This window comes from Polychytrium aggregatum, assembly GCF_025602895.1.
Source record: "Polychytrium aggregatum strain JEL109 chromosome Unknown BJ171scaffold_91, whole genome shotgun sequence".
In the NCBI taxonomy this organism is placed as follows: Eukaryota; Fungi; Chytridiomycota; class Chytridiomycetes; order Polychytriales; genus Polychytrium; species Polychytrium aggregatum.
This window is the reverse complement of record NW_026516293.1, coordinates 96,453-122,168: the sequence shown is the minus strand read 5'-3', so window position 1 is coordinate 122,168 and position 25,716 is coordinate 96,453. Positions and strand designations below refer to the sequence as shown.

Here is a 25,716-nt window from a genome sequence, read left to right as displayed (position 1 = left end):
GCAATCAATTGAACCCACAATCAGTCGAACCCACAATCAAATCGAACCCGCCGTTTCCCACGCCACTCGGCAATCAAAAGCTGTACTCGGGACTGTCCAGGGCTGCATCGACGGCCCCGGCAGAGCGACTGCTGGCTCCGCACGGGTGCCACGCCCCTCTCGGTGCTGGGCGACCCGCCCGCACCCTCCGTCCGCCACTCACTTTCCTCTCTCCCGGTCTGCTCCATCTCCTCCGGCCTGTCGCTCTCTGCCCCTGCGACAACCCTCCTCATCCGCGCACTCGCCGGCCTGAGACAGAGGCCTCCATATCCGCCGAACGCCACCATCCGCCATGTTCCGCAACACCTTCCAGGTACGTTGCCCATGGCTTCCGTTGTCGTCGCAGAGCAACCGCACTCGGCCCACAACGCGTGCAAGCGCCGTCAGAGTCCTCTTGTATCGACGGTGCGCGCCTGGCAGCGGCTCTGCAATTTTCCTGACTCCCTACCGGCGTACGCCCCAGTCCGGGTTTCTCTCCATTCTCTATAGCATTGGGTATGTGCCTCTGGCACTGCATTACGCGACCGCTCACCAGGATGATCGCCGCGTGGCAAGAGAGATGAACTGGATGACGAGCGAAGCATTGCAATGGGTGGCCATCACGGAACAGAGCATAGCGGCACCGCTTCGTTTCCGTGGGCCGTGTGCTTGGAACAGATCAAGCCCTTTGTGATATGGCCAGCCCCAGCAGCACGCGTCTCCTCCATGGCCGATACACAGCCAGGAGGCATCATTCTCTCAAGTCCACCATCGGTGGCGCTGGCGTAGTGCGACTCTCTTGGCTGCGTTTGATTCTGCCCTGCGTGTTCAATTATGCTCTGCTGCGCTTATATCCGGACCTTCTTTCGCACCCTCGCCGGACTCATGTTTCCCCCTCGCTGCCTTTGATTCAGCCGAGTTGCCCCAGGTGGCTCCTCATCTTTGTGCTGTATCCAAAAGCCTCGCGCTCGACACCGTTTTCTGATCATCTGCGCTGCCCACACATTCTCCCGATCGGCTCTCCAAGTTCCAAGCCGCTCCAGATCTGGGACAAGAAGGTCCGCAACGGCCACATCAAGCGCATCACAGACAACGACATCCAGTCGTCCGTTCTGGAAATCATCGGCACCAATGTCTCGACCAACTACATCACCTGTCCGGCCCAGCAGAACCGCACCCTGGGCATCAAGTTGCCCTTCCTCGTGATGATCATCAAGAACTTGAAAAAGTACTTTACCTTTGAGGTCCAGGTCTTGGACGACAAGAATGTCAGGAGACGATTCCGCGCCAGTAACTACCAGGTCAGTGTCTCCAAGGCTCTTGATGGCGCCGCTACCCTGATGATCGCCCCTGCACGCGGACATTGAACACCTGCCTCGCTCGGATTGGCCCTGCATAGAGCCTTTGCCGAGTCTACGGCACACCGTGCTCACGTTGTCGATCTACTGCACTCGGTCCTGTATCGCAATATCTGCGCCATCCTCCCCGCTTCCATCGCCTTACCTTGGACGGCCCCGCCATGTCCAGTCGACGACCCGTGTCAAGCCGTTTATTTGCACGATGCCCATGAGGCTCGACGACGGATGGAATCAAATCCAGTTCAACCTCTCGGACTTTACCAGGCGTGCGTACGGTACCAACTACATCGAGACACTAAGGGTGCAGATCCACGCCAACTGCCGAATCCGACGCATTTACTTTTCCGATCGGCTGTACTCGGAGGAGGAGCTCCCACCAGAATTCAAGGTAGGCTGACGCTTCTGTCGCTGTTATTGCTGTTGTTGCTGTTGTTGCTGTTGTTGCTGTTGTTGCTGTTGTCGTTGGATGTGCTTTCATCCCGCTCATTGACTACCACTCGCCCTGCACGTCCTGTAGCTCTTCTTGCCCATCCAGAAGCAATCGTAGAGTCGCCCATGATCGCCGTGTCGCTCCAGGGACTGGCATCGATGCTCCTCTCCCCGGTTCGCCACGCGCAAGCTTTTCTCTTTCCTGTGTGTATGACATTTTTGAGCCACTTGCATTCCTCGCTTCCGGGACATGATTCACAACGGGCGCTCGGATGTGTGGTCGAGCTTGATGCTGATGGTGCTATCCTTGGTGAAGAGAGCTTCCCGAGGGGAGGCTGTCGCAATTTCCAGCAAACTGAGAATATGGAATACCATCGCAGCATAATTTCGACCACGAGCGACCCTGCACGTCTCCGCGCCAACAGTGTGAAATGTGGAGAGCCGCTATTGAGTGGGTCGTGCGGTGACTGCAAGTGTCTTGGATCGTGGCCCTGCCCGCTCCAAGAGAAACCCTATTTTAGCGCCTGCTCTCTGCCGGCAGTGCAGTTTCACTGTTGTCAGACCATCAAATAATCTCAGAGTAAGGCATATTTGCCGAGCCCAGCCGTTTGCATCCTCCTCCTCCTCCTCCTCCAGCTTGATTTAGTGAAGCATGCTCGCAACAGAGGAGCCTGCAAATATCGAGGACGCCTCCCAGGCCGGCGAGCCACCCGAGGATCCCGAAACGGCCGCGACTCAGCCCGATAACGACCAAGAGGCCGCTGCAGATGCCGAAAACGCCCCTGCTGAAGAGGCCGCTGGCGATGCTCCTGATTCGGCCGAGCAGCCCGAGGAGCCACGTCCCGAAAGCCAGCCTCCAGTGCTGGACGAGATTGACCAACACGAACTCGAGTACCTCGAGAAGCGCGAAGCCAAGCGGCAAGAGCTCTTGGTAGACCTCCTCGACAGAACCAAGGTCCCGACCACCTACTACAACAACAACAAGAAAGAGGAGCTGGTGATCGAGTATGTCGAAAACTTCCAGCGACAGTATGTCCAGCTGTATCCCGGCCGCAAGGAGCTGCTGTTGTTCCCGACCAACGAGTTTGGTCTGCGCGTAAGTGCAGCGACCGTTATCCTATCGTGTCCCGGTGTTGGCGCATGACGATATCTTCGCGGAGCGCGGTGATGAGTCGGCATTCCATGCCATCGTAGCATCGCGCTCGCCACGGCATTGCGCCTTCGCAGCATCACGTCATTCCAGTATGACGCTCGTCTTTCCATATCAAAATCACAATGATATCCAATGTTTCTGGCTTGAAGCCATTGGCCAGTCAATCTCACCCAGGCGGTACACTCTATTCTGCTGAATCTGGTCTAGAAATTCGTCTGCACATCGATCCGCCCCACGCAGCTGCCATTCAAGGAGCTCTATGACTACCAATCGTGTGCCAAGTTTGTTGCAGACTATCTGACTTATGAGGAACTCGATCCGCCGCACGAGCTGGTATTGCCTCTTTACATTGCTTTGTATCTCGGCTCGTGGGTGCGTTAGAGCCAACGCCACTGCAAGTGTTTTGTTCTGGAGTGTCGATTGACACTAGTTTCGCTCCTTTGGTGATGCATGATCGCGGCTTCGACGTCAGCCCAAATCGCTTCCGTCGCCAACCTTCACACTCAAGCTCCAGTCGGGCAACTGCTTCGACTTTTCGTTGCTGCTGGTGTCGCTCCTGCGAGGCGTGGGATACGATGCCTATGTGGTCTCGGGTTACGCGTCTCGGGACATCACCCTCGTCGACGAGACCCGGTTCGACACGGTCAAGCTCGGGATCGACCCACCTGAATCGATGCCCAGTGCCGGCGGGGAGCCTGTGGCGGCGCTGTCCAAGTCCGAGCTCTCCGAAAAGGACGCCGCCGAGATCCAGCCGAGATACAAGGTCAAGGAGCCCAGGGTGCTGAGGAGCCAGTTTATCATGAAACAGGATGAGAAGCGCAAGGCCGAGTTCCGGAAGCTGCAGGAGGCAAAGCTGGCGGAGATTCGTCGGGCCAGGATGGTGAGCAGCCATTCCGCCTGATAAACGCAACCAAATCGTGCACTGGCACTGCCGCCACCCCTACCACCGCACTCCTGGAGTCATCAAACCGAGCCCGTCGATCACGTTCAGATTCAGTGCTGACGATTCCGCCTCTCTCTTGCTCTCTCTCTTGCTCTCTCTTGCTCCTTCCAGCTCGCCGAGGAAGATGTCGATGAACTCAAGGGCCTCCGCATCCACGCCTGGATTCTGGTTCTTCCAGGAAAACGCGAAGTTGCTGAGGCGTTCTTCATCGGTAAACTCAAACAAGATCTTCTGCTTACTGCCCGCAAGATCGACCACCCCCGATGATGTCACGGCGTATTTTGTTCCTTCCGTTCCATGACTGGATCGCCATGACTGGATCGCCATGACTGGATTGGCCATCACTGGATCGGCCATGACCCTGTGTGTGTTTCATCACGAACTCTTACAAAATAATCATAATCACACATGCACATGTCACCGCCACCGTCACCAACTCCAGAGCCCAGTACCGGTCGCATCTACCCAACCGAGCACGAGAATTACCTCGGCGTGGAGAGCGTCTTCAGCTCGACCAACTATTGGGTCAATATGCAAGTCTGTTATGAGGGTCTCAAGGTGAGCCAGACTCATCCGCTCTGCCATTTACTGGGCAATATTCTCCAAGCGTATCGAGCCATTCCGTGATAGGTGGCCACGGCATCTTCTCACACCACGGAAGCTGGGGCGAGCTGATGAGTCCTCAGGCTGGAAGAAGGACAATATAGAATCGCAGAGTGACAGATTGTTTGTTCGATCGCTTCACCGGCCGACTAACTGAACGTATGGTGCGAATGCAGGGAATCTCTTTCGACCTGGGCGATAACTCCAAATGGGAGTTCCTCCTTCTTGGAAACACCCAGCCAGGCGGAAACATTGTCAAGAACAACGATGACGACGACGACAACCAAGGCAACGACAACCAGTCCGAGGAGGACGAAGAAGAAGATGTCAATCTGGAGATATCCTTTCTGAAGCGATTTGCATGGAAAGGCGGAAGGGGGGGGGACGCGCGGACGAGAGAGTCGGGGCTTCAAACGGATCCACATTTGAAGCTCTTGATTGTCACCTTGCTTCTCGAGGACGATAGTGGTTGCGGGAGCGAGTGACATGTCATATGAGTGAGCCAGTGGCTGTGCCTTCTGAATGAGCTTTATTCCTTAACTGCTGCGCTCACGTCCTCGATCTGCCACCCTCTTGGGTCGACAAGCTGGTGCTTTCCAAGGATCAGTTCGAGTCCAGATGTCCAAGCGGCAGCAAAACGTCGTACTTTCGCAACGCCAAACTGGTGAGTGACTGCGCTCTCATGCATGGCGGATGGAGTTGTGTGTTTTGCTACCTGTGCCTTCTGGAAGCCGCATTGGAGACGGAGAGTGGTATCGGAGATCCTGTGCTGAAGTAAAAGTCAGTACGAGCTTGGTCATCGACAGTGTGTGGCCAAGACGACGGAGCGGTACGAGATACTGATGCTGCCACCCAGGAAACCTTTGCAGAGTACCACAGAAACGACGGCATGGTGTCCCGGGTGACGTTCTATTCGAACGAGGACATTGAGTTCAACGGCGAGATCCGTGAGATTTTTATGAACCGAAGGTGAGTGCGTCTGACTACGGAGTGCTGGCGAAAGCGTCTGATCACCCACCGACAGTGCCTCACCAGCCACGACCTGTCTCGGACCACCCTGCGACCGGTGTCCAACAACACACGACCCAGAGACAAGCTGTGCAAGCGCATCAGGAACCCGGATGTGGACCGCGTCCACGAGTTCTTTGACCCCGGGCGACAGCCCGGACTCAAGGAGCACCTTCTCATCGCCGGCAACACGGCCGAGATGCATTTTTACCCCGAAGCACGATCGGACGGGCTCGTCAAGCGAGTCGAGACCGAGAACAAGGTACGAGCGAGCACTGGGAGCCGTTGGAAAGGAGGGCGGAGCTGTATTATTCCGCTCGGAGGAACACCTTGTGTTGTGTGACTCACTCTGGCCATTTGACTAGACGATGGAATACTTTACCAACCGCGAAGATCGATTGATTTACAGAAGCGTTACGTACGATGTATCAGAGACGGTAAGTGGCCACAGAGAATACTGTCAGTCCTGGGTCCCAAAGCAAGGCACTTTAACTCCGATATTGAGTAGAGCATCTGTCGCCGCTGCCCCTCCGGGTCAAACAATATGTCCTTCTGACTTCCCTCACGCGGATCTTTGTTTCATCGTCCAGCAACAAGAAGAGACACTCGGAGAACCAACCCCGGTCTTCAAGATGACCGAGAAGTTCTCGAGGAACCTTGGTATGGTACACAGAGAGAGGGAGATGTCTGAGCCAGAGGATGCTGGGCCGGATCAAGTCCAAGCACTGGTTCCTGTTGTACTTGATTCATGACGTGATCAATGGATCTGACAGAACGGATATGCCGACATGCCAAACTCTGCCGGCGGCGAGATCGTGCTGCCCTGTGAAGGTTCTGACAGCACCCTTCCCTCGCTCTGTCCAGCAATTCCGGCGACGGAAGATATTTACAAAAAGACGTACTTTCCGGATCGGGTAATGCGCTGGCCGGGCACTACTGCACAGAGCAGCGCCCGTACTTGGCTGTCATTTCCTCTTCTCCAACAACTGTGGACTCGGTGACATGGTTTCCTCCCCCCTCCTCCTGACATTCATGGTCTGGAATGCAGATCAAGATTGTGTACCACCTTGGCGAAGGACGTGTCATTCCATCCATGCGGGAATACAAGCGAACGGCGATTGAGCAGAAGGCTGCATCGGTGGAGCTGCTAAACTCGTTCGAGGTGACGACTTTTTTTTTCGAGGCCCTACTGCCGTCGCTGCATCGCCGCTCATTCGGTTTGGCGCTTGCGGCCACAGGTCAACCCATACCTCAAGAACCCAAAGAAGCAGCATCTGTATGCTCAGTTCTGCGGCCTCCTCAAGGCCGAGGCAGCGTGCATGATCGACATCAAGCGATCTCAGAAGGAAGCCAGCGAGATCGTGGCTGCTCGGCTCAACGAAGAAAAGGAGGTGGCACTGACGATATCGATCTACGACACCACCCGGAATGAGACGGTAGGATGGACGACGAACCCGAGCGCCCGCGACCGTGTTGGATTGACTCTGCCGATCGGTCGGGTGCCAGCGCCAGCGATCAAATTTGCGTCGTCTCGATTGTGATTGCGGTGATGGCCATGGCGAGCCTGCTCACATTTATATACCTTTGAACCGGTGCAGAAACTACCAAGCGAAAGGGAAACTGAGATCCACAAGGCCACAGAGATCGATGCTGCCGCTGCCGAGATCGACTATCTATCACCGTTCCTGGTGTCGTATGTGAGTATTGCAAAGTCCGCAGCCGATGCGAGAAATGCGTGCGGGGTGCGCTGACGAAGCGAGAGGTGAGGTGCCCGAGCGAAGGTTGCTGGGATTGGAGCGAGACCTGCACGAACCCGTGCCGAGGCAACGCCGCAAACTCTGGCGACCGCTGTCGACCCAGCCAGGACCACCCGAAATCAGACTGCACCCGCTCGGGCCCCCCGTTTCTATTTGTGACCGATGCCAATTCAGATGGCAGTCATCCGTCATCGTTTGCCAGCGCACAGCTTTGCTCAGCTACAGGGACCCGGGCCAAAACTCCTTTTTTTGGAGCCCCGAGCAACAGTCGCGTCTTGAACAGGGGGGGGGAGGCGTCTGGAACCGAGGGCGCTGCATGAGCCGATTCGGCGTTTGGATTTGCGCAGGCGATGTTGACCATTCGGCTTTTGCATGACCCAGCCCAACCCAAGCGGCCTCTCGAGCAAGGAGGCGTACGATGTGTGGCAGGCGTGCCTGGGGCATGCCAGCGAGAGAAAGACCGAGAAACTCGCCATCATTCAAGCCCGGCTGGACGAAGTCAGCGCCGAGTATCAGCGGCGCCAACTTGCGTACTCGCGCAATGCCGATTCGATGAGCGTCGAGGAGACCGAGGCGTATGTCAAGGTACGATGGCGGCGCCGTGGCATGCTGCTCTGTCATGCTTTCATCCTCGTGTTGACCAATGCGATGCAATTGCCAGTTCTGCGACGAAGCACTGTTCCGAATCCACATCCTGGAGAAGCGTGTGGCCGCGGTAAGATCACGATATGTGTCTGGAGAGCATTGGCGGACGGGCCGCATGTGCTCGACATGCAACGTGCGTCGTTGGAGCAGCGACGTTGGCCGCATGATCTTGCGAGCCTGACCCCGGCAAGCCTCTCGGTTCCAGGAAAAACTCGCAGGCCCGTTGCGGTATGCTGAGCTGGAGGGCAAGCTCCGCCAAGACTCGCGCCTGCGGGAGGCCAATGGCATGTCGCTGCCATGAGCATCCAGACAGCAGCCGCGTGATGGCGGTGGGGCTGGGGGCAATGCAAGCGGCGGCGATGCGTGTCTTGTCTGTCGTTTCTCGGAAAGGCGATTCGTTTCTTGGAAAGGCAGCGGGCATATCTTGGCATTGTAATGGCATCTCCTGGAATAGAGGCGGCAGTCCAAAAGCGGACGAGCCAAACGACACCCCGAACGGCCCCGAACCGCACCCTGAGCCGCACCCTGAGCGGCGACCTGGGCGGCGACTTGCGGCATGACCCCGCACGTTGATGCAAGGCAGGCCACGTTCGCAAGACGGGGTTTTGCTTCCACCAGCGGCCCGTCTCGATCGACTGGTTCGGAGGCACAGCAAGGAGCGACAGGGATGGCACGGAGGATGATGCCAAATCACAGACCAAAGAGCCAAATTGGGCAAGCGGGTCGCACAGCAGCGCAACGCCCCAGCGCCGCCTGGGACCCGCCTGGGACCTGCCTGGGACCCCGTTGTGTCCGGGCAGTGGTTCGGCGCGACCATTGGAAATGCACATTCACACCTCCAAACGCCGACCTGCGGTGGCACAAGCAAAACAAATGCCAAATCGGGCAGTGCCACATGCGCACCACTGCACCAGAGAGTTCCGCGGCAAGGCCACGCACGTCGGCAGACGATTGGCCGGCTGCAACAAGGAGACACCCGGCGACAAGGGCCTGGGACGCCATCAGCGCCGCGTGGGATCGTCTGCGCAACCAAGCAACTGCGCGCGAGCACACGAGGAAGGCCGCCAGCCGCACAGCACCACGCCCGACAAGGCAAGCCCCATATCCGCGGACGCGACGCGGCCAGCGGGGCCACACCCGCGGAGCGACATGTGATCTGTGCTGGGCCGGGCCGCCTTGGGGCCGGCTTTGAGTTCTGCCCTGTGTGGCCAAGGAGCCGCCACCCTTGTTTCTGCTGCTTGCCTCTGTGTTTGCTGCTATGCTGGGTCTCTTTGTTGCCATTTGCTTGTTTTGCACTCCCATTGTGGCGCACAGTTGCTTTCTGTGCCAATAGGCTCCGCCACGCAGTCTGTGTGAGCACTGTGCTGCGGGTCTGTGGCGGCAGGACCCGCCTGTAGTTTGCAATTTGAATTCAGCTGACCGCAACTCCGCAACTCCGCTGTCATTGTGCTGTCACTGCACAACGGCAGTTCTCGCACCGCATTCATATAACAATGCCATTGCATTAATATCACGATGCATTAATATCACATTGCAGTAATATCGCAATGCTTAATATCACGCTGCCGCTGCCATCGCAGCGATAAAATTGCTGTTGAATCGCTTCGGCGCCCCTGCTTGTATAACTCCAAACTCTTTCGCCGATGCCTTGTCGCTCCCGTCCTTGTCTCTCCCGTCCCTGTCTGCCCTCAAAGCCCCCACCCACACCCGCTTGTCCGCCGGCCTTTAGGCAATTCCTCCGTCCTTCTGCCCCTCATCGCCAACCCCCCCCCCGACGTCCTGGCCCTCGCCAATCTGCTTGCCCTCTGATCAAACGCACCGTCGCTCACATCTGCTCTCTCCCCACCCCTCGCTATCCCAGGCCCAAGAGGTCGCCCACCACGATGCTCAACGACACTCCCAACGACACTCCCAACGACACTCCCAACGACACTCCCAACGACAAAACACTGCTCAGCAATCAACCACCGCCAAGCAACAAGCGCCAACTCGCAGCGCTGTTGCCCACAGACGAAGCCGTGGCCAAGCGAGCCCGTCTGCTGGCCCAGGATTCATCGCCCGTCGGGCTGTCGGCATCGAGCCGCCGTGATTTGATGGCCATCCTGATCACCAACCACCAGTTCACCACCGCCGTTGGCCTCTCCACCCTCGCCAAGCTCCCCCGGCTGGCCCGCGAGTTCCGTGGTATTCTCTCGGCTGTTTCTCAGCCCGCCTGGTCTCAGGCCCTGGCCTTCCGTCTGGGTGAAACCGCAACTCTCCTGAAGGACATTGGCTCCTCCGTCGACCCGGCTGCTGTCTTGCAGGGCCTTTTCTGCTACATTGCCCGGCGTGAGAACGACTACCCGCTCTCGTCCAGCTGCTATCTGAAGGAGCTCGCCCTTTGGTCGGCCGTGCGCCACAACAGCCTCCTCCGCGATCGGATTCACGATTACTGCCTGCGAGCCCATCGGCTGCCTGGGGCGCTTGGCCCTGCACACCAGTACAGCCCGGCTGCCCTCTCGCACCTGGACGATCGATCGGCCTTTCGCTTCCTCGACAGCGCACGCATCCTCTGCCCTCCTGCCGCCCCCGCTGCTCCGGCCAGCGTCCCCTCCGAGTCCGATGCGCCCAGCGTCGCTTCCACTGCTGCCGCAACAGACCCCCCTGCGGCCGCCGCTGTCGGCAGCGACCATTCGGACTACGAGGCAGAGCCTAGCGAAACAACCGCCCCTTGTCCTGAGGATGAACACGAAAGCGAGAGGCTCCGACGACAGTGCACCTTTCTTATCTACCGCGCACGATCGCATCCACTGATCCCCCCGAACCACTACGCTCGACTGCTGCCCCACGAGCTCCACTTTATCGAACACACCAAGAACGTCGGCCTGGTTCTCTGCAACTGCACTCTCGCCTCGCTCGCCGGATGGCCGCAGAGTCTCTCCAATGTTGTGACCATGCGATTCATGGGCCGCAATCTCGAAACCATCGCCTGGGGCAACCACCAGGTTCCCGACACTCCTGCGCTCAGGAGCTTGATCTTCCCTCCTCAGCTGCGGAGCCTCATCGGCCTCCCGCGGAAGCTGGAGTCGCTCGAGGCGATGGATCTCTCCGAGTGCGCGGCCCTCCGAAACCTTGCCGGTATGCCTGTCGTTCTGCCAAGGCTCAGGACTCTGCTTCTGCCAAACAACCTCGAGAGCCTCGAGGGCATGTCGCCGACCCTCGAGTCGCTCACCGAGCTGAATCTCAGCCTGATCACCAAGCTGAAGAGCCTCGAGGGCATCTCGGCCAGCATGCCGAGCCTGGCTCGCCTCACTCTGCCGTGGGACCTGGAGAACCTCGCCAGCGTGCCACGATCGCTCGATGCCCTCGAGTCTCTGGTTATGAACCGATGCGACCGCCTGGAGACCCTCGAGGGCATGCCCGAGCACCTGCCCGCCCTGACCAAACTCTCGCCTCCGCAGTACCTGCACAGCCTCCACGGCATAACCGTGCCAACAAAGTCTCTGACCAGCCTGAATTTATCCGGCTGTGTCGATCTCGTTGGCCTTGCTGGTCTCCCCGAGGCCATGCCCCATCTCCGGGAGCTCTATCTTCCGCCCTCGCTCGAGTCTCTCGCCGGAATGCCGCTGCTCGGCTCGCTCAGAAACCTGGGCATCAGCAAATGCCACAAGCTCAAGTCCCTGGCCGGCATGTGCCTCAGCCTCCCGGCCCTGAGGACGCTCTCCCTCCCAACCTCCCTTGAATCGCTAGAGGGCCTGCCATCGTCGATGGACTTGCTCCGCACCCTCAATCTTACCCGGTGCGTGCACATTGCCGACTTGAAGGGGCTTCCCAACCAGCTACCTCGCCTACGGGAGCTGCATCTTCCCTCCACCCTCGCGAGCCTCGAGGGCATGTCCAAAGCCATGCCACTCCTCCAACGACTCGATCTGACTGGCTGCGCCAAGCTGACGAGCCTGGAGGGCATGCCAACGACCCTGCCGGGTTTGGAGTCGCTGTCGCTGCCGCCCAATCTGGACAGCCTCGAGGGCCTCAGCTCTGCCCTTGATGTTCTTGTGGCGCTCGATATGTCGGCGTGCCTGAAGCTGCGGACCCTGGCCGGCCTTCCGCACTCGATGCCCTATTTGAGGGTGCTGACGCCGCCTATACATATAGAAAACCTGAAGGAACTGCCTCGCGGATTGGGCTCGCTGGTGAAACTAGATTTGTCGGCATGCCTCTCACTCAGGAGTCTGTCTGGCCTCAACGTCAACCTCAAGAAACTGCGGACCATTGTCTTGCCTCCGAACATGTCGAGTCTCTCGGGTATTCCCAACCGCACCTGGATCAAGCGCATGGATTTCAGCCTCTGCGAACACGCCGAGAAGCTCGCCGGCGATGCGTGGGAGCACCGCATCTCGTATCCTCCTCGGTCGCATACCTCCGAACCCTTCCAAGTCTTTACAATGCGGTATGCCGTCCCGGAGGAGGATCCGACCGTGTCCAAGCCAGAGAGCCCTCGTCCGACCCAGCCTGCTGTCGAGGTTGTGTTGAATCTCGGTCCTCCGCAGCCGCGGGCTGCAGAACCACACCCATCGGCAGCAGCAGCAACAGCAGCGGCTCATCAAACTGCGAATGCCCACCCGCAAATGAGACAAGCGCATCTTCCAGCTACTGTCGTCAGCGCTCCCTCGCACCCCCCTCGTCGAATGGCAGCGCTGCCAGGAGGAGGACCGGTTGCTGCACCTGGCATGGTCCCAGGCCACTTCTTCCCGCCGAGCCCGTACTCTGCCGTGCCCGTGCCGTACCCGGTCCACCCGCAGCTCTACTCTGTTCCGCCAGGGGTTTATGCGCCACATGTGGTTTACGCAACAGCTGCAGGTCCGTACGTCGTGCCTGTCCATCCGCACGGCATGGCCGGTCATCCTCGTCCGTTCTTATCGCACCCTCCTCAGCGTCGTTCTACCCAATCACAATCGCCTTCGTCTGTCTCGGCCGCGACAGTCGCCGCGACAGCGCACTCGAGTTACCCAGCACCACTGTCGGCAGCGTCAAGACCGACGCTGGCTTCCAGCCTGGATGGAACTGTCGATCTCTGCTCAAGAACAGGCACCGAATCGACGGTCAAGCTGCTTGAGACCGAGGCAAGCCCGAGAGATCTGTCCAAGACACAGACATCGATATCTGGAGCGCATCCGACCGCGTATCAAAGTCGTCACGACGGGCGTCTTCCTGCCGAGGAGCTGTCGAAGAATCACGGTTCCGCTGATCATGGATGGGCACCGGCGCTCATTCAGCCGACCCAGTCTCTTGGCGAAGCATCCTCTAGGTGTCAATCGGCTGTATTCCCCTCAACCATGACCATGACCATGCCATTGCCAATGAATCAGTTAGACAAGTTTTCTCTGATGAACGATGCTCGCCCGTACACTGCATCCGTCTCCACCAAGATCGACTCGTCCGTCTTGCCCCGACATAGCGCGCCTGTTTCGCCTGACAGTTTGTCTGCCTCGCCGTCCATCGAACCCGCCTCGCCGTCAAAACCGCCGACGCCGTCACCAGATCCAATGTCACAGGATCACTCCAAAGCTGGCGCCACCATCGAGAATGCATCGTTGGACTCAGGCTCTGCCGACAACCTGAAGCTGCCAGTGTCAGAGAAGGCCGAATCGACGGGCTGGACATACCGATTGACGCCGAGTCCTGTCGACTCTATCAGCGAGAGGATCGACGCCTCGACTCGCTCGTCGGATTCGACAAAGACGCGGGAGGGCTCAGCTGGCCGACAAGCTGCCGGCTCCGTCTACGATCCCTCTTCTGCTCCGTACCCACCCGTCGAGCAGTACGCATCCTTGCCCGGGCGGATCGGGCATCGGTCCGGCCAGGCGTTGCACCAGCGTAGCGAGCACGCTCGTATGAGCACACTGCCCCCGACTTTGGTGGAACGAAAGACTCGGTTCAAGCGGAGGGTAGGCACAGCTCGGAAGCCGGCTGGCCGATTCCTTCCAGCCAGCATGGCACCGCTGGCGACGCTCTTCGGCGCAATCAGTGAACAAATCGAAAGGCGACTATCGACGCAAAACGCCGAGCAGCAGCATCAACAGCAGCCAAACGGGGACCAAACCTCGCAATCGTCTCCGATGCTGGCCGCGCCGGGACTTTCTCAATGCGCTCGTCTGGCCAGCTTGGTGACCGTAGCGACATCGGACAGCGCGCGAGTGTGATTCGACCGACATGGCTGTGCCAGGACGGACACGAATATTGCAATCTGTGGAAGCGAGCACGATCACTTAATTTCGCCACTCTGGCTTGTCCCGCTGCGTGCCCAACGCCTCCCAAAAGATCCGCCATGAACGAATGCAGGAAAAGAGATAACAATCCCAAGCCCGATTACCGTTGTTGTTCGTTTTGTCGGTTCTGTTGTTTTTCTGTTGTGTTTGCTGCAGTTCTTATCATTATTATCATCATCATCTTGATCATCCATCCGCATTGCTTATCTTTTTCTTACCGCTTCCTTTCATTTCACGGCACTCCAAAAATTGAAATGGGTTGTACGGTGGGAGGTTCTTCGACCCCCGACGTGTACGCTGTCTTGCTGGCTCCAATATACTATTCTTCATGTCTGCCGCACCCTTGTCGTCAGCGGCCAAGCATCTTGGATGGTACTCAGCGGGTTGCGGCTTGTCTGACCATGCCCAGAGCGACACCAATGCCGACAGCCGCTGGGGGCTGCTCGCTGCCGCATGCTGATCTCGCCTGCGATCATCAGGCGGCCAGGAATGCAGAGACCAATGATGCTGCATCCTGATACCGTGCGGCCGGCTGAGCGAACTGCCGAGCAACCCACCGAGCAACCCACCGAGCAACCCACCGAACAACCCACCGAGCAACCCACCGAACAATCCACCGAACAATCCACCAAGCCATGATACCGCGCCAGAACAACGTGACTGCCCCAGCGCTTCTCTGGTTGGCCGAGCCGCCCCGCCACTGCCCGCCACCGACCCGCCACCGACGCGTCGATGATACCGACCGATATCGCAACTCTGGTATATCAACCCCCGTCGCCCCGCGATCGCCGATGGAGCCCGCAAACTCTGTCTCTCAACGCTTCCTTTGGGTGAATTCCGACCCTGCGACCGTCCACTGCGCTCTCTTCTCGAACACTGTCAGTCCAAGATCGATCCTCCAGCATTTGCACATCCACACCACTCGCACATCCACACCACTTGCACATCCACAATGTCGACACAATCGCCGTCCTGGATCATTCCTGCCGAGAGCATCACCAACTGGGTCCTCGCTCCCGTCGCCCACGGCGGCTTTGGCGAGGTCTACCGAGCCTCATACAACGGAATCGACGTTGCTGTGAAGCAGCCCTTCCGCGGCCAGAACAATCGGTTGCTGGACGACTTTCGGAAGGAAATCGCCATCTGGAGCAAGCTGAGCCATCCACACGTCCTGCCGTTCATCGGCGCCTGCGACAACAACTCCAAGCACTGCGTCGTCTCGCCATTCATGCCCAACGGCACACTCCACGCCTATATCAGCAATCCAAGCTCCGTGCGTCCCCTCAACGAAAAGCTCTGTCTCCTCTACCAAGTGGCCTCGGGCATGGCGTATCTGCACGCAAACAACATTGCCCACGGCGACCTGAAGCCGATCAACGTTCTGATGGACAAGTCCTTCTCGGCCGTCATTGCCGACTTTGGCCTGGCCTGCATCCGAGCCGACTCGGACCGAAGCGACAACAGAGAGGGCTCGATTTCCGGCACTCCCGGCTTCATGGCCCCCGAGCTGCTGGGTGGGCCGCACCAAACGCTGATCACCAAGCGCTCGGACGTCTTTGCCTTTGCCATCGCTGCGGTCGAGGTCATCAAGGACGGCCGGCCCGCATGGACCCGCAATGGCAACCGCCTGGATAACGGCTCGATCACCAGACATGTTCTTCGCGGCGACCGACCCGCACGCATCAGCGGTGTCTCTGATGACGTCTGGCAGCTCATCAGCGAGTGCTGGGCACAGGCTCCCGATGGTCGCCCAAAGTTCCCCGCCATCGTCGAGGCCCTCGACTGTTACAAGGACTATATCCGCCCGACCCCCGAGCAGCCCAGCTCCTCGGACCCATCGGACCCATCGGACCCACCCAAGTCCCCCGACACATCCAAGTCCTCCCAGGCCGTGTCCGTGGATCTTCCCGCCGACTGCAATCTGTCGCCGTCGATGGTCCAGCGCTTCCGTGCCGGCGATCCCGACGCCGCCCTCGATATCGCCGAGAGCTTGCTCAAGCCGCCAGAGCTGCCGGAGCTGCCAGAGCCGCCGCGGGGTCTGTTCAAGTTCCTTGCCAAGCACACCGCCCACCACTCGGCTTCTCAGCCTTCCCAGCCCTCCCAGCCCAACAACAAAACTCCCCTCCAGATCTTCCAGCATCTGGCCGACGGAGACAACCCCGAGGCCTGCTTCTATCTCGGCTGGATGTACATGATCGGCATGGGTGTCAACCAAGACTTTGAAAAGTCCCTTGAGTACTGGACCAAGGTCCACAAGAAATCTGGCGACCCGATGCTTGCTCCCATCGCCTTGCATATGCAAGGCTGGCTCCGGTATCTCGGTCGCGGAGTGGACAGAGACACCGTCACCGGCATCAAGCAAATCCAGGAGAGCGCAACATACACTTCCGACTTCAAATTTGGCGAGAGATCGTGTCTGAGCGGCTTTGTACTGGTGTCGTCGAGGTCGGCTGCGGCCTGCAAGTACTTTGAGCTCTGTCACATGGGATCCGAGCACGACTGGCTCTGCAAGCATCTGACGGCCGTGTGCTATGTCAACGGGTTCGGCACCGAGCAGGACAAGAACCGGGCCTTCACGATCTTCAAGGAGCTCGCCAAGCAGGGACACAGCGACAGCCAGTACTGGCTCGGACACTGCTATTCCTTCCGTCTGGGAACACTCCGCAGCAGATCAAAGGCGCTGAAGTGGTACTGGGCCTCCGTCGACCAGAACAATGGATACAGCATGTGGGCTCTTGGCGACTGTTTTGCGATGGGCCTGGGAGTCGTCTGCAATCCATTAGCTAGCTTAGATTGGTATATCAAGGCTACCAAACTGGGCTCGAACACCAACGAAGGCAGGGGATATACTCATGGATATCATGTTGATGTTAAACTCGTAGGATGCTTATGAGCAACAGCGTCAACAGCCGGCTGAAGGTCGCTCTTGAGAATAAAGTTGATCTGGCAAATGAGACAGTGCAGAGTGCGGCAGTGTTGTCGACGGGGCTATGGGGCTGCAGCCGAGGAGCATTGCATCGTGGGATGCTCTGTATGAACAGGAACAGAGATGCAGGCAGTAGTCTGCTGAGTATCACCGCCCGCTGCCTGCTGAGGGTCTCGAGGGTCGATCAATCCTCCGTCATCGGTCGGATGAACGTCTTGACCACCCTCATCGCAGTCCTTGGCCGATGGCTCTGGGGTACCAGAACTCTTGTAGACACAGGGCAGCAATAGCTCGATCTTGATCTTGCCAGAGCTGGCTACTTCCTTGGAGGTCTCGCTCGCGTATCTCTCGATCGACTGGATAGCTTCCGCGAACGCCTCGACAGGAAGACTTGCATTCACGATGGCAGAGAGTATGAGCCCGGCGGGCAACGCCTAGATGGGCAGCTGCATCTGCGATTGGTATGGGCTGACGTCCGCTGCATTGAGTGATGAGTTTGGTCGCATCGTCTCTGGACTGATTCTGTCTTTCCCACGACCGCACCCCAGACGAAAGCAGCCAACCTCACAACCAACCATGCTCTCACTCCAAAGCAGACCCACTTCAAGCCGGCATCCTGCTGCAGCCAGGCCACCGTCGTCTACTAAGCGCACAGACCGACTCTCTCGACCCAGCACCGGTCTGGTCTCTGGCCGAGCCGCCCAGGTTCGTCCCCGCAGCTGCCCTGGAAGAATCGACCAAAGTGAGTTCTGCGTTCAACTCCTCAACAACAAGACCACGCCCTCGACCGATGTTGTGGTTGACGGACCAAAGGCCTTTGCACTTGTCGGCCACTATCTGAGACAACTGGGCGAGCACTGTGACAAGCAAACTGATCTGGATGCCAGCGAGTCCTTCCACGACGGCATTCTCCGGCGAGTCATGTCTTGCACCAAGAAATCGGCTCTGTCACCAGGTCCGGAGTCTCAGCACTACGGCGACCAACGAGTTCGAGGCCCAGATGATGGCTCTCCGGGAACAAGCCGACCAGCGACGGCAGGATCGGCTCGCAGCACACAACGGACGCTTCGTCCAAAGTCGGCTCCTGGAGCGCTGGGTGTTGCATCCCGACGGCCATCGACAGCCGGTCCGTCGGCCCCACCCTCTGCCACAGCAGAAACTCAGCGAAATGTTGTGCTCGAGTTCTTGAACAGCAAGCGAGCCGAAAGCTCCAAGCGCCCCATGACCCTCGAGGACTGGAAGCACCGCACCCAGATCGAAGATCCGATCTGGAACCCCGCCACCTTCAAGGCCACCGACTTTATCAATACTTACCGCACCAGGTCCGCCCAAGTTCTCGCCACCCGAGCCAAGCAGGTCCAGCAGACCCTCGAGAACAATCGTCGTTGGCTAGCAGCCGACGAGTCGCAAAAAATCAGAGCCCGACATGCCCGCGATGCAAGCCAAGAGGCTCTGGAAGGGGCTCGCCACATTTCCAGCAGAACCGAGTTCGGATCCGGGTCGACGCTTGGAAGAAAGTCGGTCGTCATTCACGCATCAAAGGAACATGATCATGAACATGGACGGACCTCTGTGCTGCTGCGCGAGAGCACTGCTCGGATGTCGATGCGACGACGCACCTCGCTCAAGCACAGGGCGCTAATCGAGCGAGCCACCCAAGCTCTCGATCTTCCTTCATACGTGCGCAAAGACAAGGACGTCGACAATATCTACCGAGTCGCCAAGGCGCAGGAGGCTTTCAAGAAGATGACCGACTTTTTGCTCTATGAGATCTGCGCCGTGCTAAAGTACCAGCGGTGTCAGGAGGGCGAGGCAGTGTTTCGACAGGGTGGGTACTGGGAGTCCGCACCGAGTTTCACATGCTCTGTCTGTTAGAGTCAATCGTGGGTGGTCATGGCAACTCTCCATAGCTCACCGCCTCGAGTTTGATGCCCTTCCCGTTTGCGATTCGTCCAGGCGATATTGGGTCGGCTTGGTATGTCATTATCGAAGGCGAGGTTGATCTATTCATCCAAGACGAGAGCATCGACCAAGTCAAGAAGCTAAAGTCGCTCCAGGAAGGGTATGCAGCAGTCCAGCTCGGCAGCCCACAACCGCCCCTCTCCAGAGCCGTCAAAGTCATCGACGAGATTGATACCGGGATGATTCATCGTTTCTGTTCTGCCCTGCCTCAGTCAGGGATTCGGCGACCTGGCTCTGATCAACGACGCCCCGCGCTCGGCCACGGTGATATGCTCGTCGCCCTGCCTCTTCTTTATCATCGAAAAGGTTGCTCGGCTCGTTGGCTTTGCGGGGGATCGGATGTGTCCTTGATAACTCGGTGCTCGTTATGTTGCGACTGACCCGGGCGCAACCGTCTGGATAGGAGAACTACAGCAAGATCCTCAGGACCCTGCAGGAGTGCAACTCGCGCAGCAAGCTCATCTTCTTGCGTCGGCATCCGCAGTTCTCCAGCTGCTCTCTGTCGACGCTCAAGTACATAGCTGAGCCAATGGTCATGCGCCGATATCCAGCGGGCAGCATCATCCAAGAGGAAGGTGAGTTGAGCTCGAAACGTTGAGCGGCTACCAGCGGACCGCTGGGTGTCTTCTTGACCTGAATGCCAGTGTGCCTGCTGGGCCTGCATCGTGGCATTGATTGCCACTGTCGTTTTCTCTGTCCTGCGTCGCCGCATCCACAAACGTATTCTGCTCTTCAAAGGCCAGCCCATCACCGAGTTTTTCCTCGTCAAGAGAGGCAAGTGCGACGTCCTCACTTCGCTCCCACCACACCCGTCTCTCAAGACTGTGATCGACCCGGCCAAGGCGGGGTCTGTAAAGGTTCCGATCGCAATCGCACCCGAACTCTCGTACTTCAACGAGGTGCCTGCGCTCTCCGATGTTCTCCTCGAGATTCCGTCAAGGGTGCAGGTGCGAGCCTGCGTCGACAGAAAGTACTGCGAGGTTGGCGTCTGGCCGATTATCGACGTCCGGGTGCGATTCCGGGGACATCTCGAGCGCAATGCCTATCACGACATGGCGCCCGAGAGCATCGTTGCGCTCTTCATCCGGGGTGTCCGCCAGAAACGCTGGGAGGGCTTCCGGTCGAATTACATCCGCAACTGGTGCCACGAGCGATCGCAGGGGCTGAACCAAAACAAGGTGCGTGCGGAGATGGTTCAGGAACGGCCAGACAAAAAGAAGTGGATCGTGTGATCTCGATGGCTGACTCGATCACCGATGTGACTTGAGTTGTTTCGGGTGTTCACAGGAACGAGAACAAAGACTCTTGGTTCCCATTGAAAAGGGGAGCAAATCAAGGGCCGTGCAGTGCCCGGTCTTGCGCCTGTGCTTTATTCGTCCATGGGCTGAAGGCCGGAGCCGACCTCGCCCATCAAAAAACTCTCGCCATAGTCCATGGTCAGCTCTTCCCCTGCGCGAATGTTCCGTGTGGCATAGCAGCCCACCCTGTGTGTGTGCAGTAGTGGGTTGTTAGCTGTGGCGAGTCCTCATGTATAGGGATGGCGGTCTTGCAAGCGGTGCGCCTATACGGCTGCACAAGACTGGGGCCGTGTTGGCCCGCCGAAGGGAGCGGCACCGGCAGTCTCAAGAAATATTCCCTGTGGCAAATGACATTGACGCTCGCGCTGGCGCAATTGTGCGCTGGATCAATTGCCTGTCGGCAAAAGCTCCCCAGCTCAGGTATCCACCCAATCCACCACCCGGTCAGCGCTGTGCCCGCTCTCGCTCATACCTCCAACGGCCGTAGACATATTTGCCTATCAAATGAAGCAGAGTCAGAACCAAAGGAGTCATGTCTCAGCGAGTTCAACACGAACAAACCAAACAGTATCCAAAGATGGACAGTCGGCAGTGCCGGTGGCATGACGCCGTTGCACGGTGCGGGTATCGACATCGCGATCGACGGACACTATATCTCATTCGCTCTGTTCCATTCGGGACAGAAGGTGCCACACCAGCCTCGCTAGACTTACTCCTTGCAGCACAGTTGGCAGGATATTCCGGTGTCGCATGATTGATGAAGCGAATCTTGCTGCCCTTCAGGAAGGCGTCGATGCTCTCTCCGAGCCGGTTCTTGCCAGTGCCCATGCAAAAGTTGAACCCGATGGAGTGGTAGTAGCTTTGTCGTCTAGAAGGAGGGGGAGTGGAGGCCGGTCAAGGAGCAGCCGTGATATCAGTATATACTGCTGTGTTCCAAGCTAGCACATGGGACGTGGCCGTGTGGTAGGCCATTCCGTTGCGCCAGTGCTGCCAGCACCAAGGCCAATATCGCACAAGTGATGAGCTGACCTGATATTTTCCTCCGACGATATCACCTGGAAAGCACGGTCCAAGTAAGTACAGCCATACTGTGTCCGTTTCTCACGCTGCTCCAGCACCCAAGGAATCTCGGCAGCAGATTTCCAAGCCACTTATCGCGGCCAGCACGGAATCCAAAATCCCGAGGAGGGGTTGGAGTAGGAGCTATGGTGAAAATCTGTACGGACCTCTCCAGTGTACTCTCCAATGAGCTCGTGCTTCTGGACTGGTTTGAGCGTCGCGAAACTTGGGTTAGCATCACGACTTAACACCATGCGTTGCTCTTCTACTGCAGGTCGAGAGCGGCTCGGATATCGATCTACATCAATCGGGTCGCCAATCGATGTTCTTACTATCTTGCATCGTGTAGAGACCCAATCCGTGCAGTTGCGACCGTCCAACGTGCGTCAGCTGTAGACATGGTGACCGGGCCGAGTCGTCAGTCAAGGTGCGCAGGGAGACATAAGGGTATTCGAAGGCAGGCTCAGGCGGCATTAATGCAACCTCCCCTTCAATGTACTCGCCAACGACCAACAACATCACATCCATCCGATGAAACAGCAAGATTCGACTACCTTGCGTTGGCCGCACTGTAAGGACTTGTTGCCACACTCTGCCATCGTGGAAGCACAAGAGACGGATCAGACTGCTGCCAATTCGAAACAATCCAACGGACAGTGCACAGGAGACTATTCTCTTCGAGTAAGAGGTAAAGCACTTCAGCGTCAGTAGCGGTGAGCAGCGCGCTGCTGAATCCAAGCAACGATACCTTTAGAGCTGCACAAAGCCGACCGACATCCAGACACGAGAAAATGCCAGCGAGACGCCGACGAGAAGCAGGTTGGTTGCGTCAGCTCAAGGGCGGGATGTGTAGATGGCTCGAGTGGAGGTCGCAGCCGATGAGAAAGCTCGCTCTGTCTGTTACCAGCGGCACTCTTGCGTGCATTCTCGGCCGGCATTGAAGCACGGGCACCACCGCTTGTTCTTTTTGGAGCTTGCGCCGGGTTCACCAGCGCACCGCTGGCGACAACTGCATGCGTCAGTCTTGGGTGGCTTCTTGTTTATGTTTCGCTTGATTCTGCGGGACATGCTATTTTGTGCCTTCAAGAGATACAGGCAGCAAGCAATCTGGGCCGACGAACGTGGCGGCATTTGCGTCAGTGGGAGAAGTCAGTGTATGAGCCACGACAGAAGCTCAAAGCGACAGCTTGCATGAGCGAGCGAGACCCATTGAGACTTGAGCGGAGCCGACGACTTACGTCCAAACAGGTCTTGTCGTCGAATAGATGGACCATGTCGCATATTCTTTGATCGGATGAGCCATTGACCTCAACGTAGAGCTCCAGTAGCTCTCTGTCGTTGCCGTCAAACGATTCAAAGCGCGTTTGTATTTCACCGAATTCCATTCGCCCCAAGCAGTACTGAGGCCTCAAGTGACACCGTTTTCCACACGGTTTATAGGACAAGGTGGAATTAGCTGAGGTGGTACTTGATTTGGTTGGCACGGCGGGAAACCCTGAAGATCGGAGACTGGATCAGGAGAACGCTCGAACTGAGTGCAGTGCAGCGCAGTGCAGTGCAGTGCGAGAGCGAGCGCATACCGTGGCCGTCAAACAGGTGGTCTCGGCACCGATATTTGAGGCAGATCGGGCAGTCGCCCTGTGATACGACTGGGGTTAATGTGATATGAAAGATGGATCGTATGCAGGCCACATCCCTCGTAACACTTCATCCGATGGCATAGTAGCGAATCGCCCATGTTCAAGCTCCGCGGTAGAATGCCGGCGGAATCGGGATACCAATACGAATCGGGATACCAATACGAATCGGGATACCAATACGAATCGGTCCATCGCCCGAGCGAGCGCGTTTTCGTTCCATCCAGCCAGTCCTGCACCAAGCATCTGGACCTGCACCTACCATTTCCCAATGCATGTGATAGTCTACCGAGAATTCGATAGGTCCTGCGGTGTTGTATGGCAGCAGCCACTCATAGAACCTGAATCAGTTTCGACCGACACATGGGCAAGTTAGGAAGTGTATGCCAATTGAGCAATCTCTGATGGGATACCCAGTAAGTCCGGTGCCAACACAGCACCTCAACACCTCAACACCTCAACACCTCAACACCTCAACACCTCAACACCTCAACACCTCAACATCGAGGTGGCGCCGTTTCGGTTCTGACATCGTACCGCTTGGCCAGGCCAAACATTGGACCGCGCCGCTTGTTTTGATACATCTCCGGATCAGGGATGATTCGGTACATGGCCTCCAGCACAATCTTGGCTCGGGTGACATGAAAGTCAAAAGCAACGCTTGGATCGACGCTGGGGTCGATATCTTCGGGTGCCATGTCTTTGGTCGAGTCGGTGCTTCGACTCAGGTATCTGAGCCACCAACGAGAGCGGTGAAGATAGTTGTACAGATAGTCCAGCGATTGAATCGAGATGCCGTTTTCGACAAAGCAGTGATGCAGAAAGCGCATATGGAGTCCTTCCTCTAGATCGATAAATTGAGGAGTAAGCGATCGCGGCTCGTTTCGGTCGCCCTGGGTAAGCGCAGCTCAGGCGCTCTAGCGAGTGCACTTGCCGGTGTCATGCTTTTCGGTGCGCCTCAACAGATTCTCTTCATAGAGAGAGTGGTCATATTTGAAGGTGGGGTCCGAGTCGAAGTAGGGCAAGTACTGCATCGTTTTGTCGTCCTCAACCTGCAGTGAGTGTATGCAGCAGCGTCAGCATCGCGGAAGGCAACTCTGGCCCCAGTGTGTGCCATCAATAGCCGGGCTGCGACAGCGAAAGTTGCTCGGCACGACCGAGAGTCGGGAGCACAGGTCCCAGAAGCGCTGGCGCAGTACCATGATGGAATGGTCGGTCGGGATCCATGTGATGGATCTGGGAGCGAACGGGTGCTGGATGGTTGTTGAATTGGCGTAGTCATGCCTGAGCTTGTTCGGGTTTGGACCTCGCTAAGATCGATACGAAAGACACATCTAGACTGAGCACCCGCACTGCCGTCGCCTTGTTGGCCGATATCCACCGGCTGCACTCCACAGCACTGGCTCGGACCGAGCATTTTCCCAACGATGCGGCTGGCCAGCTCCGATTCGAGGGCACCAAGGAGCGGAAACTGTGGCCGAGCGGGGCTTGCGCACTGCCTTGGCCTGAAGAGGATCAAGCAATGGCTTGCGACAACCAAAGTCTCTACCACGGCAAGCATACCATGAACGCCACTTTCGTGATCGAATTTGATGAGTGTCCGATACTATTGACGATGGGAACCGACGGACGCTCCAGAGCCGCATGATGTTGCTGCCTCTGGGCAACAATCGACTCAAAGCTGTCGATCACCGATTTGATGTGGCTCTGCATGAAGAATATGTGCATGTCGATGGCGTTTCCAAAGCAGGGGATGAGTTGCCATACGGAGAGCCGGAGAGCCGGAGAGGAGCAGGCACATCGAAGAGCGGACAAGTTAATATGGTAGAGAATGTAAATCGAGGGTAGATCCTGTTAGGGCGAGCTGGCAACAGGCTAGTGATGCAGCCACCGAGCGCAGAGGGGATCGTACCATGCGTTCGCTTTCTTTTTGCCTCAGCTCCTCTCGCCGGAACTGATTGAGTCGATGGGATGTGGGGATTTTCAGGTCGAGATGCGCTGGATGGAAGGGAGTGTCGGCAGCGCACACACATAGGTAGCAGAAGGAGCAATCAGATCCGAGGAATCACTGGCACTGCGAATGAACGTGCAGCGAGAGGTCGATCGCAGACGGACTCAAGGATAGATGCGATAGAGCATAGCGAGGCGGGTATTGACAGGGAGCAGTCGGTCGTCAGGGTCTACCTCGAATCTCCTCTATGGGTCTGAACGGAATGACAACCGCATCCAAAGTCGAGCAGGGCTGGCTGACTCGGCGGCGATCTTTCCTGTCCCCGATCCGGATCGGCCGCCGATAGGGAATATCGGCCCGCTTCTGTTGGCCGGCATCCTGAAGAGGCTTTTTGTCACCACGGTTGCGTTGTGGCCTCGCGCTGGTCCTCATCGCTGAGGGCTTTGGCCGGGGGGTGCGCCGAGCTCGGATCCGGCTTGGCTCGGACTCGGGCTCGGGCTCGTCTTTCACAAAGTCGATGAAAGATATGCTGGTCTCCAGAGGTTTCATTGTGGTGCTAAGGCTGCGGGGTATGTGGGCGAGAGCCGGGCTGGCGGAGCGATGAGGGGAAAGCTTACAGCGTTACCAAAATGAAATGGGACGCTCCGTTTTGACCCATGACAGTGTGTTTTCTGTGACCTGAATACACCCACCCACTCATTGCAATCATGGCCGAGCACAG

General features: G+C 57.7%; 6 protein-coding genes across 6 annotated transcripts; 5 read left to right on the top strand and 1 right to left on the bottom strand.

Annotated features, from left to right (window-relative positions):
* Positions 1–331: 331 nt before the first annotated feature.
* Positions 332–2,068, top strand: BJ171DRAFT_604975 (Cilia/flagella-associated protein 20/WDR90/C3orf67; the record flags this gene model as incomplete). Its single annotated transcript, XM_053115196.1, has 5 exons — positions 332–352; positions 503–534; positions 1,046–1,319; positions 1,546–1,764; positions 1,894–2,068. The coding sequence occupies 5 exons, from the start codon at positions 332–334 to the stop codon at positions 1,921–1,923; spliced, it is 576 nt and encodes a 191-aa protein (XP_052962044.1). The 3' UTR covers positions 1,924–2,068.
* A 389-nt stretch (positions 2,069–2,457) lies between these two features.
* On the top strand, positions 2,458–8,415 carry BJ171DRAFT_604974 (uncharacterized protein; the record flags this gene model as incomplete). Its single annotated transcript, XM_053115195.1, has 18 exons — positions 2,458–2,901; positions 3,166–3,291; positions 3,431–3,838; positions 4,013–4,112; positions 4,344–4,459; positions 4,681–4,830; positions 5,091–5,168; positions 5,361–5,473; positions 5,594–5,774; positions 5,878–5,949; positions 6,103–6,172; positions 6,377–6,426; positions 6,561–6,674; positions 6,751–6,948; positions 7,111–7,209; positions 7,651–7,854; positions 7,931–7,984; positions 8,120–8,415. 18 exons carry the CDS (start codon positions 2,458–2,460, stop codon positions 8,213–8,215), a joined length of 2,673 nt encoding a protein of 890 aa, XP_052962043.1. The 3' UTR covers positions 8,216–8,415.
* Positions 8,416–9,680: 1,265 nt separating this feature from the next.
* BJ171DRAFT_533762 (uncharacterized protein) lies at positions 9,681–14,521 on the top strand. The gene has a single exon (XM_053112810.1). The coding sequence runs from the start codon at positions 9,798–9,800 to the stop codon at positions 14,094–14,096; it is 4,299 nt and encodes a 1,432-aa protein (XP_052962042.1). The 5' UTR covers positions 9,681–9,797; the 3' UTR covers positions 14,097–14,521.
* Positions 14,522–15,129: 608 nt separating this feature from the next.
* On the top strand, positions 15,130–15,942 carry BJ171DRAFT_642278 (kinase-like domain-containing protein; the record flags this gene model as incomplete). The annotated part of the gene is made up of 1 exon (XM_053115792.1): positions 15,130–15,942. A coding segment is annotated over one exon (813 nt), but the record flags the coding sequence as incomplete, so codon positions are not given.
* Positions 15,943–16,683: 741 nt separating this feature from the next.
* On the top strand, positions 16,684–16,986 carry BJ171DRAFT_401335 (uncharacterized protein; the record flags this gene model as incomplete). Its single annotated transcript, XM_053107210.1, has 1 exon — positions 16,684–16,986. A coding segment is annotated over one exon (303 nt), but the record flags the coding sequence as incomplete, so codon positions are not given.
* A 3,374-nt stretch (positions 16,987–20,360) lies between these two features.
* Positions 20,361–25,660, bottom strand: BJ171DRAFT_533757 (uncharacterized protein). Its single transcript, XM_053112809.1, has 18 exons — positions 25,229–25,660; positions 24,957–25,042; positions 24,608–24,751; positions 24,244–24,354; positions 23,979–24,096; positions 23,582–23,888; positions 23,307–23,385; positions 22,988–23,045; positions 22,646–22,902; positions 22,312–22,514; positions 22,156–22,163; positions 21,962–21,999; positions 21,740–21,797; positions 21,575–21,612; positions 21,378–21,403; positions 21,062–21,216; positions 20,821–20,845; positions 20,361–20,534 (listed from the first exon to the last, which is right to left on the bottom strand). Exons 1-18 carry the CDS (start codon positions 25,542–25,544, stop codon positions 20,420–20,422), a joined length of 2,142 nt encoding a protein of 713 aa, XP_052962039.1. The 5' UTR covers positions 25,545–25,660; the 3' UTR covers positions 20,361–20,419.
* Positions 25,661–25,716: the final 56 nt, after the last annotated feature.

Coding starts and splice junctions, on each gene's coding strand:
- BJ171DRAFT_533762 (XM_053112810.1), top strand. CDS start 9,798: ATGCTCAACGACACTCCCAACGACACTCCCAACGACACTCCCAACGAC.
- BJ171DRAFT_533757 (XM_053112809.1), bottom strand. CDS start 25,544: ATGAAACCTCTGGAGACCAGCATATCTTTCATCGACTTTGTGAAAGAC. Junction 21,798..21,961: donor TACAGTGCGGCCAACGCAAG/GTAGTCGAATCT, acceptor CCATGTCTACAG/CTGACGCACGTTGGACGGTC. Junction 21,404..21,574: donor TTGGAGAGTACACTGGAGAG/GTCCGTACAGAT, acceptor CGTGCTTTCCAG/GTGATATCGTCGGAGGAAAA.